This window comes from Fulmarus glacialis, unplaced genomic scaffold (assembly GCF_000690835.1).
Source record: "Fulmarus glacialis isolate BGI_N327 unplaced genomic scaffold, ASM69083v1 scaffold13544, whole genome shotgun sequence".
NCBI classification, from domain to species: domain Eukaryota; kingdom Metazoa; phylum Chordata; class Aves; order Procellariiformes; family Procellariidae; genus Fulmarus; species Fulmarus glacialis.
Window position 1 is genome coordinate 59,393 of NW_009207504.1, and position 22,025 is coordinate 81,417.

The 22,025-nt window shown below is 37.7% G+C and overlaps 1 protein-coding gene across 1 annotated transcript; it reads right to left on the reverse strand.

Annotated features, from left to right (window-relative positions):
• Positions 1 to 161: 161 nt before the first annotated feature.
• Positions 162 to 22,014, reverse strand: METTL14 (methyltransferase like 14). The gene is made up of 10 exons (XM_009576144.1): positions 21,917 to 22,014; positions 21,102 to 21,189; positions 16,090 to 16,170; positions 15,613 to 15,700; positions 12,967 to 13,057; positions 11,258 to 11,399; positions 8,647 to 8,739; positions 7,099 to 7,215; positions 4,235 to 4,445; positions 162 to 1,751 (listed from the first exon to the last, which is right to left on the reverse strand). Coding segments are annotated over exons 5-10 (879 nt in total). The 5' UTR covers positions 12,969 to 13,057; positions 15,613 to 15,700; positions 16,090 to 16,170; positions 21,102 to 21,189; positions 21,917 to 22,014; the 3' UTR covers positions 162 to 1,437.
• Positions 22,015 to 22,025: the final 11 nt, after the last annotated feature.

The window sequence follows — 22,025 nt, forward strand, 5'->3', positions numbered from 1 at the left end:
CCCCTACAAAAATTTCTGTGCCAAGATTTCATGCACCAAAAGAACAGTTACTGCCTGCTCTTTTACAACAGTAGGGAAGAAACCACAGTAAAACTTAGCAATTCCAAAACCTCAAGGAGAACAAACCCACAAAATATTAAGAAAAATATTTCAACATTAGCTTTGATAAACAAGTTTAATAATCCACTATGTTACAGGACAGGTATTTAAAAGCTAGGCTTCAACAGAGAAACATTATGAGACTTAAAAGCCAATTTTCCAAAATCCACACCTAAGACTGCGACTTCAACAGCCAGGTTTATTCAGTCTACCAAGCATTGACCAAGTAGTTCAGAGTTGTGGTTTTGCTAAAACCAAATATTGTACCTACCAGAGTGGATGGCTGTCATTCCACACTGTACTCTGGAGCTGATCACCAACAGTCTATTTCCAATGCGCGTAACGTCCACAGGCAAAGCAGCACACTCGGTTCCATTCCTGTGCCCTCATTACCCAGGTGGTTAGTTTCAGGAAGCGCTCACAACATCGCCTCGCATTTCCAATACCACCTCCAACGAGGTCCTTCTGCTACTTACATTGCAATTGTTCTGCAATAAAACTGGCTTTCTCTACCGAAGAACAAGGCTATTACGAACGGACGCCGGGTGAAAATCCCTACTCAAGCAGCAATCCAGACCCATGCAGAAGTTCCGGACTGCATATAAACGCACAACTTCTTGCTTTCCATGAAGCACAAGACACTACTGCACAGAATTACCACTCTCCCCACTACAGACATGAAAAGTGAGTGCATATACACCACAAATGAAAAATAAACTTGTTCCCTATTCCCAGGAATAATTCGGGAAATTTAAACCCAGTAAGAAAAAATAGAACTCTATTTATTCAATTTGCTCCTTGGTTTTAGAGAAGTTAAAATAGGTGTCAGTATAGACACAGCACTTTTTCTTCCATGAATAAGACAGTAAGTCTGCTATGGCCATGCAATTCAGAACTGCATTTCATGCCCACTTCATCATATTAAACCAAGTCAGTCCAAACCTGAACCTCCAAAGAAGGAAGAGGAATCCATGTTTTGGAGAAAACGACAGTTAAAAAAACCTCACACCTTGCAAGTTTCGTAAGGGAAGAGCAAGTATCTTCACTTCAATCCCATCCGTGGTTTGAAGAGGTGGTGTTCTCTGCTTTGACAAATCGAAGCTGCCAGGAGGCCGAGTGTAGTGCTGTCAGGTGCAGGACCCTGCCCGCCAGGTGAGGTGATGTGCCAGGCCGGTCACTGCAAGGCAGGCTATCTGTAACTGTTTGCACCAAAAACAATTTAAAAAAACTCATCTAGCTTGAGTCCCCAGAATAATTCACTTTAGCAAAAACAAGACTAAGAAAAAGATTCAGAGATGAGGCATAGGACCGGGGGAAGAAGCAATTACCTAACAGTCGTCAGCGGGTGGGGAAGCCTCCTCTATGGGTACCTCCACGTCCCCCTCTGAAGCCACCCCTCTCACCCCGAAAGTTAGTTCTGTTCCTCTCTCTGCCCCTTTCTCCTCGGCCTGCTGAAGTCCCTCCTCTTCCTCCTCCCCTTGGAGCACCACCTCCCCGGTCAGACTTGGACTTGGGTGGCGGTGACTTGGGCCGAAGTCTCTCAATCTCTTCGGTACAGCCGGTCAGGTGAGAATTTGGAGCCGTGAAGTATGAAGAATATGTTTCTGCATTGAAATTGCTGTTTGTGAGGGTGGGTCCTACAGTCAGCCAACCTAGGGAACAAAACCAGAGTAGACAAAAGCAAGAACCAACCATGCGTCAAGGCTGTTACTGCCTTCTTCCTAGTAGATGAACACTCACGTGATGGGGACAGACACTTATGTACGCATCACTTGTGCTGAACAGAATGAAAAGGTCACCTCTAGAAAAGCCAGAGTTGTTGAAAAGTTAAGATTTTAGTTTGATATTTCTAAGGGCTTCTTTTCTTTTTTCCTTTTTTTTCCTCCCTCTTTTTTTTTTTTTAAATTACGTATGTCTATGGGAACATTCAAGCTATGGTTTCACAAGACCCCTTCCTCCTCCTCCCTACTTGTTCTTACACCACAGCAACGTTTTCCAGCCCTTCTGGGACCAGACTGTAAACCAGATCAGTAAATTCATCTAGCTTAAAAGTAACGTCATCCTCCTCTTTTTCTCCCCTTTTTAAAAGGCATTTAAACTTGAATTAGATAATTTTGTCTCCAGAAACCAGTCGTGACAGTGCAGCCAAGAGCACAGCACGCTGGAAGCACACATCTGAAAACACAATAAAATAACATTCTGTTGAAGCCCACATGATATGAAAATAGAGGTTAAAGAGCTAAATTAATCTGTTTATGCACAAACATTCAGTGGGCACTTCAGCTTCACCCAGTGAATCAAGGCAGGCAGACATTTAAAACAAGCACATTCCTATTTCTTCATATTTTGAGCTAAAGTAGCGTTCCGACCTAAAATGGGGCTCAGACCACTTAAAAGTGGCAGTGGAAATTTCATTTTCAGTCGTATCATATACTAATGAAGAAAAAAGTAGTTCAGTGATCTCAACAACATGCTTATAAGAAAAACAAGAATAAAAAAAAAAACCCAGATCAATTCTTTAACACTGTTCACTTTACCCTGGGAATTTACGTAACATTTACCTTGCTTCCTGCACATTTTTAAAACAAAACAAAAAAAAAAAAAAAAAAGAGAGAGAGAGAGAGAGAAAAAAAAAAAGTCTGAGTCTATTTGTTTAGATTTTCATACTTCACATCACTATAAGGATTCACAAACAGTAATTCTAAACCTCAAAGTGCTAATTAATAGAAACACCATGCTCTGCCAACTTCCTGAACAAAGAATAAAGGGAAAAAGGTGTCCCTACTGCTGTGATGAGTACAGGACTTAAAGTATGCAATGCAATTTCAGGGTAACCACCAAATTAAAAAATACAAAATCAGACCAACATGACTCTCTGGGACATTAACGAATAAGAATTCACCTACAACAGCATTGAAGTAATACCTGAACGATGTCCTTCTACAAAAGAAAACAGCCCCCCTCCACACTCTCTCACACACCGGTAACCAACAGAATTAATACTGACATCATCATTAAAATTCAAGCTAAAGGCCAGTCAAAAAATAGGAATGGCCAATAATCACTCCTCCGTAGTTGTATGAGCAAGAAAGAAACAACACCTTCACATTTATTTAGGTACTTATTGCACGCAGCTTGTATACCGATATACATCCTATTCCAACTGGAGTAAAAGAATAAGCAACATTTTTTTATATCGTAAGTATTAGCATTCACATACAGCAAACCAGGCCTTGGATGGACTTGTACCCATTTCTCCTCTGTCATCCAAACTATTAATCTCTATTTAGGGGAAAACAGTGTTACACAAAGCTGCTAAACAAACCTAAAGCAAGCGCAGCTATAGCACTTGCCCCACTCACACACCCTCCACTTATTTTTGAAAAGGCCATGCTGTTACCGTAAATTGTTCAGAGACCAACACTCACAGTATCCATCAGTATGTGAAGTGTGACTACACTATCCATAACATGAGGTATGAAGTCCGTCAATCCCAGCATTCATTGGTAGTTGAAAGAAACAGGACTGTTGAATTGTATTTCACCTTAGGCTTTAGGGCAGAAATGTCGTTGACAACTGATACAGAAGTCTAAAAAGGTGTCAAAATAGATTTTATTCTTCTAGCCTGTATTCTCCTGCAGTGAAAGTCCTTCATCCCTTACGCATGATAAATTGAAAGGCCTGACCATCAAAACAAATAAAATGCAGTTACCTTCAGTCTGATCCATATACTTCTACGCATTTCTTATCACGCCAGATACAGCACCCAGTGTAAGACACTGGGTCTTCAGATACTGGCAAACAGGACCAGCACTAAGCTCGCAGTGATTTAGAAAGAAATCATGCTTCTGAGAAGTGTAAACAAATGAACAGGCAAAAATACTGGTTAACAAAACAACTTTCTTCTGAAAAAAATTGATAGAATTGGTAGTTGTCATAGACTTTCCAAACAATACTGCTTTGTGACTGACAGATCTTCACATAAACCAAAAATGTATCTCCTTGAGAATCATGCGTTAGGACTAACCGTTATTGTCTTCACTTCCATCATAACCCATCAAGTGGCCTCAGATGATGGAAGAGAAAAATTAAAGTAAATTAGAATTTATTTGACAAAAATAAACGTAACAGCTACCTGGCCGAATTGTACTGTCCCTTCCGAAAAGATGAAGACGTCGTCGTCCAAGGCAGAAATGCTCAATGATGTGAAAAATCTCTACAGGTTTTTCTATGTTGCCAATCTCAGGCTCTTCTGTGATGATTAGGTCAATGTCAACATTAGCATGGATGAAGTCACCATCTGTACTGCGACGCACAGTTCCTTTAATGCCCATGAGGCAGTGTTCCTATGCACAGAGAACACAGAAGAGTACCTGTCACATGCCACACATACTGCTGCAGCACAGATGCCCGTGGTTTGAGCACAATGGAGAGAAAAGGAAATTCTAGGCAGAGTAGATCTTACTCGTATACAGAGAGAAGCCTTAAGCATGAACTAGAAGAACAGAACAAGCTGGAGCTACCAGAAGGGCCTTCTGAAAACAAGCAGAGAGTAGTTTAAGCTATCTGGCTTGACGAACTACACTACGAAGTGGTAAAACTCAAATTGAGGCTGAGATAAGATATTGAACTTCTTCAATTACAGCAAAGTTAGAGCTTTAAGTTGGAAAGGCTGAGAAATCACCACAAGGGAAGGGAGTACAAGGTGATGGCAAGAATAGTTATTAATTATGATTAACACTTGTATCAGCATTCTGATCCTAACTTTATTCACACAAATAATTTTCAGAGTTCTTAAGTCGTAGAACAGCCAGTAAGTGAAAATAAGATGTACTTTTTCATTTTGTACCTCTGTTACAAAAGTAGCCTTCGCCCTCAGATTCCTTTCTAGAAGATATCACTGCATCAAAAAAGTAAAACTGCTATCAAACTGGCAATGCACTCTCAGCATTAAAAATGTTCTTTAACTGCTTTCCTTTCCTCTAAAACGTAATAGATCAATTTAAGTGACTAGTATGTAGAATCTATAAATGAGGAATCACCATAACTGGTACAGGATGAAAAGAGGGTTCTATGTATTCATTTCAGAGTTCTGTTTCTGGGAATGTTAAGCTCAGATGAGCGATTTTCCCCAGTATCATAACACACTGATTCACTAAGCGCCACCAGATGGCTTTAAAAAAAAACTTGCAGACAAGAGCACGTAATCATTTCCAGATTTTTGGCAAGGGCTTTAAGAGTTAGTGAATAAATATGGAAGGCAGAATAGGTGACCTATCAAATCTGTGCAGTTGATCAAATGCACCCAAGCTACAGGGTTTTCGGACCCTGTGTTTAACTAAATAAAAAGGCACAATACTGCTAAACACATTACCCATCAAGCAAAGCCTCATAAATCTAGTCTTTAGAAGAACTATGCAAAACATTTTATTTTCTTAACACATGGAATGTCATTCATTAATACCTTAGATTCTATAGCAGGTGGCACAGCATGAAGCATCCATCTATAGAGATGCCTGAACTAAACATAATAGGATAGCATTTGCTGTTGTAATCACTGTTAAACACATCTTGCACAACAGACTATTTATTTAGTCAGAATAAGCTAGCTCAATTTTCAATGTTTATTATAAATAGTGACCTCAGCCCAACCCTTGTTCAATAAACAGAGAAATTCTCTAATACCAGAAACTATTCTCCTCCGTTAAACAAAGACATAAAGTCCCCCCCAAATCCTCCTGTGTTAGTTTTAACCTCTCCCTCATGACCAAGTTGCACATAGTTGCAATACTATATGCAATAAACATACAATATACTTACAAATATTTATAATTAATAAACCACACTTTCAAACAAACTTCAGATTAATGTAAATCCAAGTCAGAGAAAGATTCCAGATAACTTAAAGGGAAGTTTATACTCCTAAAAAATGGCATATCTGAGACAGAGTTGAGAATGTTTAATACTAACGAATGATTAATGTATGTGGAATGAGTCCTGAGGTTAATGACACTTTAAATTATTAAATTGTCAGCCAACTCTCTGTATTCAGTAAGACTGCCACAGCTACACCCACATACACCCAAAACAATTCTTTATTAATCCCATCTACATTTCTCTAAGTTTTTGAATGACATACATTTGAGTCTCTTAAATCAGAATACTTTTTTTTCTCTGCACCTTCTTCAATACACGTCCTCCACAACACATCCCTAAGAAACTGTTTAATTTAAACCAAGCTGACTGACTCCATCACTTGGGCATTACAGTCATCTTCAGGAAGTCAGGAGACGCTGACTGAGCTATGGTCCCTAACAGTCCTCTATCCGGTCCAAGCTCTGGGCACATACCTGCACACGTGTATTTAGAACCATTAGGCAGTCTGGTTCCAGAGTTATTTTTTATGACTACATCCATTTATAATCTACTTCTTTTGACATTAAATTCAGTCAAATTCTACTGCTAAGTTTAGTTCCATTCAAAAGGTGTTCCTCCGCCAGCAATTTTTCTCCCCTAATCTGGAAAGGAGCTTGCGTTTTACACAAAACGTATTGCTAATAGATGAACTGCTTATTTGCCATTCACCCATAACCGAAACAACCCAGAGGTCAAAACCATCACAACGTACAGCAACATTTTGTATTCAGTTTCCATCTTCCCTCTCAGGATTTCATTCTTGTCCCATCAATCCATGAACCCTCCCCAGCTACCTGATTTCAACCAGGCTCAAATGAGTATCACATTTAGAGTACTATAATAGAAATTTACCAAGCAGCATTAAACGTAGATGAAACTTCTATACCTCACACCGACTAAAGTCAAGGGGACAGAAGTTCATCATTCATCCTATAAATATGTTTGTTTCCATATAATGTACTTTGCAGAACAGAACTCTGAAGTCCTCGTGTCTGAAAGCATGTCACCATGCGGAGCACCAGGTGTTTCATTAGCATGAAGAGACAGGATGGGAACAGAAGAGAAATCGAGCCAAACCTTTACCTTGGTTCTTTGAAAAACAGCCTTAGGGTCTAGAGTCTTGGTCTTTCCAGGATTGTTCTTATTCGTTTTAATCCAACAAATGTCCTCACATCTTCTGTAACCCCATTTGCGTAGACACTAAATATTATAGACAGATAAAACAGTTCACACTACACCAAAAACTTAAGTAACCTAAACTGAACACTCATATAGGTACTTGACTTTTCTTAAAGCATAGCTGGAAGAGAAATTTGTCACAGATGAATGAAACACTTAGTTTACTGGCATGACTGCACTATGTTTTGTCAAGCTGCCCAAAAAAAAAAAAAAAACCCACACACCAGCAAGAGGCTTATGTGCACATCGACTTGTCTACATACCACCTTTTTTTTTCAAAAAAAAAAAAAAAAAAAAAAAAAAAAAAAAAATACTCCACAGATCCCCTATGGAACTCTGCACTCATTTTTACCTAGCAACACCTAAATTTAATCAAAACCAGCCTGAACAACATAGTGATCAGCTGCCTTGGCCCTGTCTCAACTAATACCTGCACTCTGATAGTTTTTCACATTAATGTAAAATTCTATAAACGAGAAGATAAATAGCCAAAAGCCTTTGCTACCATTTTGTGGCTTTTCCTATATCTGTAAAAAAACCACAAAAAAACCCACAACCTTACATGACTTTTTAATCCTTAACTTCTGTAAGTTTCTCCCTTGCAAAGGGAGAAAATTGGGCATTAAGGACTCAAGCTCATTTGGCTATTGCTGTGTTCAAGAACTGTCCAGCTACTACGAATATGTCTATGACCAAAATCAATCTATCCCAAACAGCTACTTTAACCAACCTCAGAATGAAAAGCAGATAAAGCAAACAGATTAGTAACCACATGATGTCCTTTAACAAATGCCATATTGTTTTAATAGAAAGCACCGCTCAAACTAAGCAAAGAACGTTTCAGCACAGCAAGAGCCAACTGGAAATTCTTATTCCATCATCCCCAACACAAGCAGTGCTACCCTGGCATACAGAAAGTTTACTCTAAAACTCCAAGAGCTTATAGGGAAGTAAAATTTCATAGAGCTTACCAAGAGTAAACCCACTTAAACTCCAGGTGTTTTCTGAAAATAAGCAGTGCTATGCACACAATTTTATCTCACTTTATGAAACAGTAGCACCTTTCCACTAACATGAATATTTCTGGCAGAAAACTATTAAGACTTCTGATAAAAAAAAAAAAAAAAATGTTGTAAATGCACTCAACACGGCAACCTGCTCCTACGGCAACATGCATACATCAAAAACAAGACAGCACTTCAGATTTCTAGACCCTGCAGAATTATGCTTCCTCACATAGTCACAGCAACTCATCTGGAAAATAACAGTATCTAAACAGTTAATGCCAGATACACTTACATTTATTTAATCCACTTAAAATTAGATGTCCTCTACCACAGTAACAAAACGTCTCTCAGCAGTTACAGTTGAGAATTCTATACAGAAAAAGTCAACGATAAAAATAAACTCTTAAGCCTGTCCCTGATAAATTGAATTAAAACATCATCTTACCACTCGGCCAAGATCCAGACCCTCGCCTGAACCGCACCATAAAAACACAAATGACCTTGGGGCTGCAATTTCTTCAATTTCCAATTTCATGATCTAATAATAATAATAGCAATAAAAGTGTTTCTGAATTAAATATAAATCACCAATTGTATCAGGAAGAATACTTAGTAAGTGTTGAAGCATTATCACAAAAACCATCAGGAAGCACTTTTATTAAAGATGCTAGTCTGTATACCATTCACAGCCATCCTCTTAAAACTGTTTTCCAGAAAGTATGTTGTAGAAGTTACCTTATCAGTACCCAAGTGTGTGTTTTCAACATAGCTGGTGACTAGCTTAATTATTCTTTTTAACAGAAATTCTATCGGTATAGAAAATTCTGGACTTAAGAGACTAATACAAACCACATGATGTTTTTTCCCCTAAACCTCTGCTTCATTTTATCATTCCATTGGTAGCAAAAAGATTTAATAACAGAGTAATAGTGCTCTGTTTCTTTTCAGCACTGGAGTTACTAATGTGAAGCTTGTGAAGACACACGATAAAAGAAACCAGCTTAATTCCTATTACTATACAGGAAAGACATTCTCTGCATTTTCACTTTCAGGAAAGAAGCAGCAAGAATTTATCAGGACAGTCATTCAACAATGACAAATGAGTAACATTCAGGATGAAATAACGTTAGATGCAAAGCATCTGTTACTCATTACAAGTTGAAAAGATTCATCTGTAACTTGCTAACACATCAAATCAAGCTTCATTCAGTGCCATTGTGACAGAAAAATAATGCAGTAGAAGCCATTCTAAGAGGATATAACTCCCAACTAAGAGGATGACTCTTGCCTCCAACACTTCCAGTTTTTCTGTTAGGGCGGAATGTTTTTCCCCCAGGCAATGCTGCCAAGCACCATTTTTGCCTGATGTAACAAAATGGCTGACACAGAAGCTACCTCTTCCTTAACATGTCTCTTATCTCCTTAACCTAGTCTCTTATCACAGGCATGAATGCCTTTGTTTTTAAATTCATTTCTCAAAGGTGGATTGAATTTTGTTTTATTCTCATGATCTTTCAGTTTGACTGATTTACTTACGCATGTGCAGGTTCCAGCCTAAGGACAAACTAAATCTAGTTTAAAGTAACACCATCATCCCCCTCGCCCAAACTACATAGAACACAGATAAGAAAATCTCAGCAACAACTGCTTCAAACTACTGATTCACTCATATTATGACAAATCTGCTGTTAATGCAGACATAGTCCTGCATACCTTTCAAATAGGGTCTCTAAATAATAGGTATTTATTCGTTGCATACTCCCACCCATATGCCTGAACTTAAGAATTCTTGACATGGTTATGTAAGTATTTTTTTAATGAGCTATTCCTCTTCACTACAGATTGTCGTTTTGTTGTGAGGGTAGGGTTGTTTGGGGTTTTTTTTGTTTTGTTTGTGTTTTTGTGAGTTTGTTGGTTTTTTTTTTACATGAGTAAAGTGTAGATACATAGAGTAGAGCCAATTTATCGCTATTTGATGTTAGCATTACAAGTTTTTTATTCAATGCCCAAGTGAAGGAATTCTCCAGTTCAATCTTGAAGGACAGGGCAACTTGGCAGCAGGCTTTGTGTCATCAAATTGTTACGCTTGATGACATCCAGCACTTCATAGCCTCCAGCCCTCACCCTGCTTTTCCAGAGCTGACTTTAGTGAAAAGGGAAAGGTACAGAATTTACTGTATCAATACATCTTGAGTGTTTGCTTCCTTACAAGCATCTACATGCATTACTACAGAAAGAACTTTAAAATCTTTTCTCTAACTCAATTCTCTAAATGTTTACTAGAGCACAATAAAACAACAACTCAACAACCAGAGCACAAACAACCACCAACAGTGATCTCAAAAAAGATCACATCTTGCACATTAAGTTTTCTCCTTGTTCCCAAAAAGGGGTCAGAAATCAACATGGCTTCCAAAAAAACCTGTGACGTGACTAAACAGTAAGGGAATACATAAACACAAGAAAAAAAAATTCCACAAGTAAGGTTTATCTATTTTCTTAAGCTTCTCAGGATTACAGTTGGTTTGACTGTTAAAATTTCCTACCCAATCAATACATTGGAGAAAGGAGGTGTGTCAGTGAAGCATACTCATCTACTCTTTTGACTAGAAGACCAGCGTATTAAAAAGCATACCTTAAAAATCTCTTTGAGAATTTCAAGAAAAAAGGGAATATTTACAATGGATATTCTGAATTTCAACAGCAAAAACCAAACAGAAAAGAAAACTCATGGAATTTGAGGGTAGGGAGAAAACCCACTATTATTAGATTTAAGTTTTCAACCAGGCTCAGGGAAAACAAAAAGGAAGTTTAATTCATTAAACTTCTCAAAAAAAAAAAAAAGTCTTTTAACACAAATAGTGTAGGCATGCATACAATATAAAACTTGGTTTTTATAAGAATCTGGACTATTCTTTAAAAAAACAAAACAAAAAAAACATATCCCATTTTTCCTTAAAACACATCTCAAACATTTTGATACCAAATTAAATCCTCAAACTATTTGCTTAAATGCATGTATATTAAATCCTTTTCGCAGTAAGAAAAATACTTACATCATCCCAGGTCCAGCATTTTTCATTGGCAGTAATGCCAGTCTCTCGGTAGTATTCTTCCAGTGGTGGTTCCAGGAGAATTACATCAAATTTGGACTTCAGTTCCCTAATATCAAAAGCTTCTAAATCTGCTTGTAAGTACCTGTTTAAACAAAAGATGGTTGATTGCTTGGACAAGTAATAACAGTGGTTTGAAAATTATACTCCACACAGCACTTCTGTGTAGCCAGTTAAGAGTAGGGTCTCCTATGTAGTTCATATAGCTTAAATGCACTAAATCCAGAGTAGATGCGTAACACATTCTCACTTAACCTAGGCTGGATGCTGTTGCGTTAGATTTTTTTAAAATTCGTCTTTCTCTCAATAAACAGTTTTTAGGATTCTAATTCAGCAAGCAGGACACAGATGCCCACACAGACTGTACAACAGTATCTAGTACAGAATCACTGAACTTTCTGTACATCCATGGACTATATAGAAGAAAACATCAACATTTAAGAAGCAAACACTCACTGCCTGGCTAACAGACGTCTATCTTGCTTCACTTTGGGAAAGTGGCATATTTTTAGAATTGCCATTTTTTATATGTTATGTTCAGAAGATTCTGAACACTGGAAACCTGGTTACTTTTCATATAGTAGAAATGTATTTCTCTATCCCTGTAGCAAAAGGATAATTTCAGCCCATTGATTTTATTAAATACACACTCAAACGCACTCTTACGACTGGCCTCCACACCTGCCCACCACTCACTCCTGTATTACTATCAAAAAAATTACACTGCCCTCCCCTCAATACCTTTAACCTTAAAAAAGCTGATTAGCAGACCACCACGTCCCCCTTCCTAAGAAAGTGTCTGGAAGAGATTATTATTCCATAAGTGTATTTGGTGTTATCAGAAGGTAGCATTTGATTACTATTTTTTCCCCTTTTGTGCTTTAGGCTAAGAATGCCAAAATGCATCCAACTGCAAAATAGCAAGTTGAGTTTTACAGTTTGTATCTCAGTTCAGACAACTATTTCAGAGTTTTTCATGTGACTATCATGAAATAATACTATTTTACTCCATACAGATTAGGACTGCAGTATATTAAAAGTATTAGGTTCATATTCAGATAGGTTCAAATTCCTGGGAGTAACACGCTGCATGCTTATACTGTGTCTAACGTTCAGCAAAAACTCAGAGGTAATTTGAAGTTAATAGGACAAGTCACTTCCAGCCAGCCTAAACTTTTTTTGGTCTTAAACTACGAAGTAACATCTGATTAATGGATACTAAGATGATAGATGAACATTATACAAAAAAAGCTGTTAAAAGAACAACTAAGGTTATGTAAGAGGACAGTTTTTTTAAAGCTTTTCTTGTTATTGTAAACTGCATGGTATCATGAGATTCACGATCATATGATGTTCTTTTAGTTCCCAAATTAAAGCCTGCAGCCCAATCAGTTGACAGCTTGGTCTTTAGATACTATAAATAATCACACACTGGAAAGAAAATCTAGTTTATATACTACATTAACATTTAGATTAAACTAACAAAAACAAACTGATTTTATTCTTCTGAAGTTTCAATTGATTAATTTGTATATACAACAGAAATAGAAAATGTAAATTCTGAGCAGGTGCTAAAGATAGAGATTTGCGAAGCAGACAGCTAACTTCAAACAGGTCTGGAGAAGAAAGGCATTTTCCACAGGAACACTTACATGGGAGGAGTGTTAGATTTAGATATCAGCTCATCCTTCAATCTGATGAGCTCTCTAAGTTTTGGATATTCTTCAAACCTATCTGCTAAGCCTAAGAAGAAGAAAACATGAAGTTAACAACTACTTAGACAGTAAATCTGTATCGATTAAGCATTGTCCAGTAATCTGAATAGGTCCAAATGTTAATACTTAGCCTCATTTTAATTTTTGTTACAACAAACCAAACGCTTCAAAGCAGTTTTTTGTTCAGTACTTCACAAAAGCCTCCTGCCTTCACCCAGTTAATTACAGCTGTTACTGAATGTAGCATCTATGCTCTAATCTTCTCTAGAGCACTACAGTGATCAGGAATTCACAACTCCTTTTATCAGAAGGAAACAATCTTTCATTTCAACTAAAAGTGCCAGAATAATGAGAGAAAGTTATTTTGTTATCCCCCCCATCCATAAGTTTATATTAAGATCTAATTAACATTCCATTTACAGAATACTCTTATTTAACCTTTGAAGACTATTTCTAAGGTGGCAACTGGGGTGTGGCTGGTTCTCTTAGGCAACCCTTATATTGAGATTTGGTACTCTGGTGTCAGTCATGAAGATTTGAATACACGTATATTTATTTACTGGGTTCCTAGACTTAGCTTTATGATGTTAATCTTCAAACCTTTCATATATACAGAATGCAAAAGGGAGAACCCTAATTAGGTTTTCTGCACAAACGTCAAAGAAAAAAAAAAAAACCCAACAACAAAAACCACGCAACCAAAAACCCAAGCAAACTCTTCAGTATATTACATTCTCCCTTCAAAAAATAAGTAGAAACAGTATGTTTTTGTTATTGCTAGCAGTAGTATCAGCACAAACCAAAAAGGTACCATTCCCACCTCCCAAGCAGTATCCGTTCAACTTTAGTAGAAGTTATTTACAAATTTTCATGTTCATTTAAATTTACAACTTTAAATAGTCCTAATCTGGGGGGGAACCCACCCAAACCCACAAACCCCACAATTCTTCACCCCTCTCCATATTTTAATTCAAACTTCTGAACTCCCAACCCTAGCATCTTACTGGTAAAAGCAAAGTTCTTAGTATCTAACCTTATTATTGCCTATTACATGTGCTTTACAACCCCAGAAGTTATTTTCATTCTTTTCCTTAAATACACAGCATCTTAAAAACACCACTGTGTTGTTCTGATTTCCACTGCTGTGTTGCTTCCAGCCAGTGCAAGTCAAATACTCCTGACCAGCAGAAACAGAAGCCAGTTATCAGCAGCTAAGTAATAGGTGTAAAAGAATTTTCAATCAAGATTACTTCAGTTATTTAAAAAACAAACAAACAATCAAAAAACAAACCAAAACAAAACCCACAGGTCTCTTCTTCTCTTCCAACAGCAACATCAAAAAGATATAACTGGGTGTTCTGGAGCCACTACTTCTCTACAGCTTTTTGTAGGGTCGTGTCCAATTACGAAGTAGCACCTAAGCAGAGTTTTGATCTTCATGTGGAAAATGTATGGTAACCAATATGCAACTTGACATACCTCATCTCTAATAAAGGGTCTAGACTAACTGCTGCTGACACGTTCACTTCCATATTGACACTCGTGTAACAATTTGTCCTGTCCCTTCCCGATTCTTTATGCAGCAGAGAAGTCAGAGTAAATAACATGGGCTGCTATTTCTTCATACTCATTTCAACGAACAGTGTATAGCTATTTCAAGTATATAACTGTGAAGCCCAGATGCTTTTCAGAGAAAGACATAACTGAGTCAAAGCAGTCCGTTTTTCAAACATACAGATGTGTTTCCCAGAAGCGTTCAGAAAACACAGAGAAGAAACAAACTAACGCCACAATAGGCAAACAAAGCCTCTTTGGGCTATTATCTATAAACACAACACACTTGCCCTGACAATCTTAAACTTCATAAAACAGAAAGAACTGTGTCACAGAGAACTGCAGAGGGAGGTGTCGGGCTTTTTTTTGAAACCAAACAACTACCAGGCACCCATTCTGGGAAACAGGAGCAAACTCTACCTTAGTTTTAGAAAGATTAAATTCAGGCCTAATAAAGTAAGATTCCAATAACAAGTTCAGTGATGGCCCAATGAACGTAAACTTAAAAAATAACATCCTCTAAACTCAAGAATATGTTGGGCCTTCTAATGAGTTGTCAGCAGTTACATAATTTAGCTGGTAAATACTATCCATATTGCTTACTGACTTAAATACAAGTATTTTCCATACTTTACATGCTACATGCATTCTTGGAGGCAAAACAGTCCAGGAAACAGCTGAACTGTAAGTCAATTATTCAAATTTTCAAAGGTTTCAAGATCTGCTCACTAGACTCATCTACTTTCTGGAACAAGAGCAGCTTAGTTTTGAAAAAATCTTCCCAGTTAAATATTTTCAAATAACACCAAGAGTAAGAAAAACCTTGGTAATAATCATCTCCTAACTGATTAAAAATAAAATCATTCATGTAAATTTATATAATGATGTGTATTCACACAGAAAGACAAAACTATGAAGTATATGTGTATCTACATTTCCCAGTAAGTGTAAGAAATTAAAAAGGGGAAGAAAAGGAAGTGCTACTGAATAAAATGAGTCATCTTCAAACAATTACTGACTATGACATACCAACATCTCTGATGAAGTTCTGGGGTCTGTGTCCTGTATCCACAAAGTGTTGGCAGTAATCGTTGTGTGGATTTAAGCTCTGAGTACCCTGGAGTACAAAAGGGAGTTCAGCAAGAGCAACGGGGAGATAACTGGACGTACACACAAACACACTACACATGTTAGTCTGATAAATGAGAAAGTAGCAGATTTTTTTTTTCCTTTTCAACATGCCTTTATAAGCTAAACTAGTCCAAACTGTCATTGTGTTTTTAGTTCCAGATCAGGACCACCGTTACTTTTCAGATCTTACTACCCAGATCTTTAGTCAGGTAAGCACTAGTTACAGTCCTATCTTTCACAGGCAACTTCCGTACTCGTGAATTCCAGCCAATTATTCAGCCTTTAAAGCTGTATTTCAAATACCAATAACTGCAGAAATAGTTTAACACAACTATGCCAGCTTTGATTAGACTTCTAATTGCAAAAGCAGCTCACCTTAAGAAAGGTACTGGAATCTTTGTAAATCTCTTCTTCATAGGGCAGGTTCTCTTCATCTTGCTGCAGCTCTACTTCATCCTTGGAAATAAAGCAGATATTACAAGTATGCAAGATGCTGTTTCCCTCCTCGTTATGATTATGATTATGATTCTTAATGAAAGAGGTGGGCTGTCTACAAACAGAAGTCTGCTAAAACAGCAGATCATGAATGGTTCCAACTCTAGTTTTGGAGGGGGAAAAAAACCTTACCTATTCCCAAAAAGGTCTGCCTCTCTCTCATTAATGAGGAGAGTGTTACTGGGAAATGCCTCTGAAAGAAGAATAAAATAAGAAACCCTTCATTTCTAGACCCTGACAGTGTAGGGAGTGCTTTACAAGGTGTAGAACTTTTAATTTTTGTCCCCCCAAAAAATCACTCCTTGGACTAAAGCAAATGATATATTTTATTGAAGTTCTTCTGTAGTAGAACTTTTGAACATTTATATCCACTCAATCATCTCTTATGTTCCAACCTTAGCAATTGAAACCATCTTCTCTATATAAATCAGCTAAAGTCCACACTTTGCAGAAACAGCACATGGTACAAGCCAGTATTTCATTTGGACTGTCCTTACAAGTAACCCTAAAATTCCCATTTTGTAGTCTCAAAATTTACAGAAAACAGGAATTGTATTGCAATTTTTTTCCCCAGTTAGTGTGTCACCAACTGTTCATTCATCAGATTTCTAGAATTCAGAGATGTCACACTGACATACTCTGAACACCCAACATAGAACTCGGGGAGAACAGAAACAAAAGACAGACTCACTTCTTCACGTCACTTTGTTTTCCCATTGATCCTGAAACAACCCAGTATATATATTGTATATAAATAAAACTGAAGAACCACTAAATAATATCGTCTACCATATTTTAGTAGGATGCATATGGTCCTTCATACATTACAACAGAAATCTTAATCAGTTAATATAGTGCTTCATGTGAGGAGAAAAGCAGTCTCAAGGCTGAAATATTAAAAAACCAAGACATTTTAACACACTGAAATAAAAGGAAAGATGGAGAACCAGATTCCTCATAGAAAAGAGCTCAACTTCTCCCCCCAACACACATACTAAGTCAAAAGATGCAGAGAAGAGGCTATTATCACTGCTGCATTTACCCTATGCTATATAAGCTGTCTGAATGACGAATGAAAAAATCAAGTGTTCTCCCTATTTTGATCCCTCTAGCTGTTGAAATCTTAAAATAAGCTCTGTGTTCTTTCCAAACCGGAGCTTTGAACCAACTTCTGAAATGCCTGCTGTGATTAATAGGTCACAGATTGCCTCTCCCCATTATTCAGGTGAAGAACTTACAGAGATACAGTCTTCTTTTTTGTTTGTTTAACCAGACCAAAAAGAGAAAGATTACTATCAGAAACAGCAATAGTGTTTACAAGGAAAAGGAACGAACAACAGACAAGCAGCAACAAGTGTTATTCAGACAAGAAAAAGCTGAAAGCTTGAGTTTTACTGAAAACTGCTTATGTCATCATAAGCTTACACCTGTTTCCCCTCTTCCATCTTCCTCTAATCTTAGCCTTCTGATGATAAGCACCTGTTAGATACCTACTTCTGAGTCATCCCAGTTCTCTTTATGCCTTCACAGGTGATTTAAAAAAAAAAAAAAAAAAAAAAAAAAAAAAAAAGTCTTGTGGCCACAAACAAAAAGCCCACACCACCAACTTTCAAAGGGAAAAGGACACAGTCAAAGCAGAGACGGAATACAAGATACCAGGTTCTTGTACATTAATCGCCCTTGTTTTCCAAATCTGGTATATTGTTGCTGAGTTAGGGAAAAAAAACCTACCCACAATATTCAAGCATGTAGTTTTTTCAAACAGCTAGAGATACATTAAGCAATTAGGATGATTCAACCGAGTGGGATTTTTCCAGCCTCCAGAACAATGGCATGGAAGCATTCCAAGCGTGCAGGCCACTGCTTGCAGAAACAAAGTAAAAAAGGGCTGTATCAAATTAGGCTGGCGAACAGCAAATTTGAACCATGGGTATTTTTGTACTTCACACAAAGTTAAAACTCTGGAACTCTCTGCCACAACACATTGTTGATACCAGACATTTATACAGGTTCAAACAATTGAGTAAATTCACCGGGGGAAGGGGGGAGGTGGACCAACAACCACAACTCTCAGAAGGTTATGAAAAGCCTGGGAGTGGCAGAAGTAGTCTAGTCCCATTATTCATCACTTCCAAATACAGACCAGGGAGCTCAACTAATCCCAGTACAACTGCTACAGTTCCACAAAAACAAGAGTATTGTAGAAGTTCTTTAGAACCACAATCCAACTTTCTGACCTTGAAATATCCATTATTCATTTTTGCCAATAACACATCTCTTCCCTTATCTCCCACCTCTATGGTCAGGCTCCAACACAAAAGTCAAGCTGCCAGCGGGAAGCTTAACAAGCAGCCTTGCTGCCCTTTATTTTCCTATCAGCCCAATGCTTATTAAGAACCATCACTATAAATTTACGCTTATTCTACAAAAAAAAAAAAAAAAAAACAACCAACACGAAAACCCCAAAACCAAAAAATAAACAACATTGCCTTTTTTTGCAACAGGTGTTCCTAAATAGCTGAGAGATTAACATGCTTCATCTTTCATCTCAAAAACTGCTCTCACACTTCCTCCAGATAATGAAAAAGTCAACGTCACTGTTCAGCTTTCTCTCAAAACATCAGCGTAAGGCATTTAGGTGTCATCAGCTCACTCCACTTTCCATTTGGAACACTAGAAACTGACAGAAATTCTCTAAAATACTCAAGTACATTTGTTTAAAGGTTTCATGCCCACATCCACACACTCTACCGCTGCAGACCTTGTGCCATCACACTGCATCGCAGTAACAACAATGTTGTATCTTCACAGTAACCCATCTTCACCAGCAATTACAGCTAGACGCTCAGGCTCCAGCTAGAGCAGCTGAGGTTTGAGGACACATTCATTTCCACCAAATCTGAGGTGAGGGCACAAAAATTTTAAACCACTTCAGAAGGATTAACAGATACAGTCACGAAGAACCCAACACTGCAAGTCAGGTTTTTAGAGACATGAGTCAGTCTACATTGGAAATACTTACCTCTAATTTTCCTAACAAAACTGACAAACTTGCGGTATTTGTCCGTAAGACTAATAGTTAAGTCTACTATTACTTTTGTCTAAGGAGTATTAAACACAATCCAATAGGGCTTGATACCATAAGGATCAAAATTTTTGTATCAGTTCATATTACAAGACTCAATTTAAACAGGCTCAAAGTACTAATGAAAAAATTACATAAATACAGATGGGATTTTACTAAGTTCTTCTCTCCTTGCCATAGGGAATTAGCAATGTCTGCAGAAAACAGCTGATGACTCCGCCACAGATCTTCTACTGGGAGTTTCAAGTTTCTTAAATCTATTCCTCTGCTCGACTGAAGTTGGTCTGAGCTAGTATTATTAAAATATTCTTCAATTTCAACAATATAGCAAGAGTCTGGCCACTTGCAAGTGGTTACAGCCCACCTCAGGGTAAGTCTTCTCCATGCTAATGAAGAGAAAGTTAAGGATAAGATTCATATGCTTTGCCAACTGAAGTGACCTATCCACCTATATTTCACAGAAAAAAAATTTGTTGTTTAACCACATATTTCGTGAAGGAGTAAAATGAACTGATATGAACTGATCGCTGGTGTGAACATAAAAACCCCACTCCACAAACACTGCATGTACTCTATAAATACCTTCTTTGAGATGGCGACTTAATCGGTTTGCTAAACAACATGCACAGACTAACACTTAGCATGTTAAAAAGAGAATGTTTGTCCGCTTACAGATAGACTTTAAAAATTAGTCATCAAAAAATGTCCTGTCATACATCAAATTTTTTGTTTTAGTAAGACAGAAGTAAAATAGACATTATTACAGAAAGATTTATAAACCTGAACACAAATGTAACACTACCAAAGCCTCATATTTCAAAAATTACTACTTTTAGGCACCCAAGAGAACAGCAGACACTGCATTATTTCATAAATGCGCTGACCTTGATTCTACTTAACCAGAGAAGCAAGGTTATTAGGACAAGGAAAAAAAAGGAGAGGGAGGATATACGCTGCAACAAGATCACAAAGCAATCAGAAAGACAGCTGTATCATAATCGTGCCTTCGTTTAACCTCCTTTCTCTAACCACTCACCTTAGCCAAAACATCACACTAGAGATGAAATATGACAGCTGTCAAATAGCTCTTGGATGAGCATTTGAAAAATGAAGGGCATGAGAGTTTGACAGCCACTCATTCTTCAATGACCATGGAGTTGTTTTGTTTTGGTTTTTTAAACTGAACCTTTCCTGGATATTTTGGATACTTAAAGCATACCTCAAACCAAGCCTCTTACTTCCATTCCCTTAGAATCCCTTATTTCTTCCATTCATCCAGAACTGCATTCCTTTGCACTTAACAGGGAGGCTGGAAGACACCCTCAGCCTCCCTGTACCTCATCCAACGGCCTGTGCCTCTTGCTAAATGCAAGATTTTCTTCTGACACAAAGAAATTCTGGTCAAGATTTTTTTTGTGTGTGTATGTACCCAAGCGCACACACATTTAACCACTTCTTCCCGCACAAGACAGCCAGCCACGGCACACTGCCATTCCCTGTAGGCACTATCACCTAAGCCTACCACCTCCTAGGAGCAGCGCTAAATTAAGCCTCCAAACACTGGGTTCTGGTGCATGTACAGTTCATTGCACCTAAGCCAGTCTGAAGAGAACCACTTAGCACCTCTGCCCCCTCTCTAGATCTCTGCAGAGGAAGACATCAAGGGAGATGCCACTAAGGGACGTATATTTTGAAGCATCTATAAACACTGCATTTATTTTTATTCATACGTGCACACATATATTTTGTAAGTCCCTCAGAGACACGTGAACACCAGAGAAAAGTAACTTTTTCCTTTTTTTCTTACTTTATATTCTTCAATCTCTTCCTCATCAGCTTCTCCCTCATCTGGGTATTTGCGTTTTGCATTTGGTGCAGAAGTATCATAAGCAGCCCTATAAACATCCAAAAAAAAATCCTCATATAAAACAGTTTCCCTCTCCAGAGAGAGCATTTCAGAAGTCTCTAATAATCTGCCTTGACTACATGTTTCTGTTACAAGTCTGAAATTATTTTGAAACTTCATATATGAGAAATTGTTCCTCTCTCAGTATATTTGAGACCAGCACAACTTTTTAACGACAGGACTCCTGAAAAGAGATATCTCGCTTTCTCGTTTTTCTGTTCTAAAAGGTACCGCTGATTTTAACCAAAGCAGTGCATCTACAAAATTAAGCCTGCTCACACAAGAAAATTACTGTTACATGTGAGAATTAATAAGCACTAGCTACTCAGTCCTAGACATGTCTATTGTTCCATAAGAACTTTCAAATTAAATTCCCCTGTAACTGCTCTTAGCAAAAGTATAAAAGCTCTAGGACAATGCAGACGGCACACTCTAAATTCACACCTGTTTTGTTCCACAGTAGCTTTTTAACATGGGAAGCAAAAGTTAGCCTTGATTTCCAAACTGCTATTAGAAGTGAATAACTAAACACTACTCACCTTACGCAAAGTTCAGATTTGAGTAATTAGAGCATTTTCTTTCACCGAATTGTATGTTTTTAAGTAAACAGTAAGATTTTGGTTTGCTCTTTGGAGCGCAATCTCATCCTATTTCAAAGGCTTGTATTACTACTGAAACCCCCTCATTTCTGACAGAAACTGCACGCTGGTACTGACCTACACGTTTCTCTTGTTTCAGCGATCTCCCGCTGGTCATCTTTGCTGTTCAGCACGGCACCGATGCTGTCTGCGTTCTCAGCTCCTAACTGCACAACGGGCAAGACAA

Bases quoted from the DNA above. Each gene is read 5' to 3' on its own strand.
- METTL14 (XM_009576144.1), bottom strand. The intron at 4,446-7,098 runs GTAAAGGTTTGG...CTCTGTGCATAG, and splicing joins CTGTTTTTCAAAGAACCAAG to GAACACTGCCTCATGGGCAT. The intron at 1,752-4,234 runs GTAGCTGTTACG...TTTGTTCCCTAG, and splicing joins GGACAGTACAATTCGGCCAG to GTTGGCTGACTGTAGGACCC.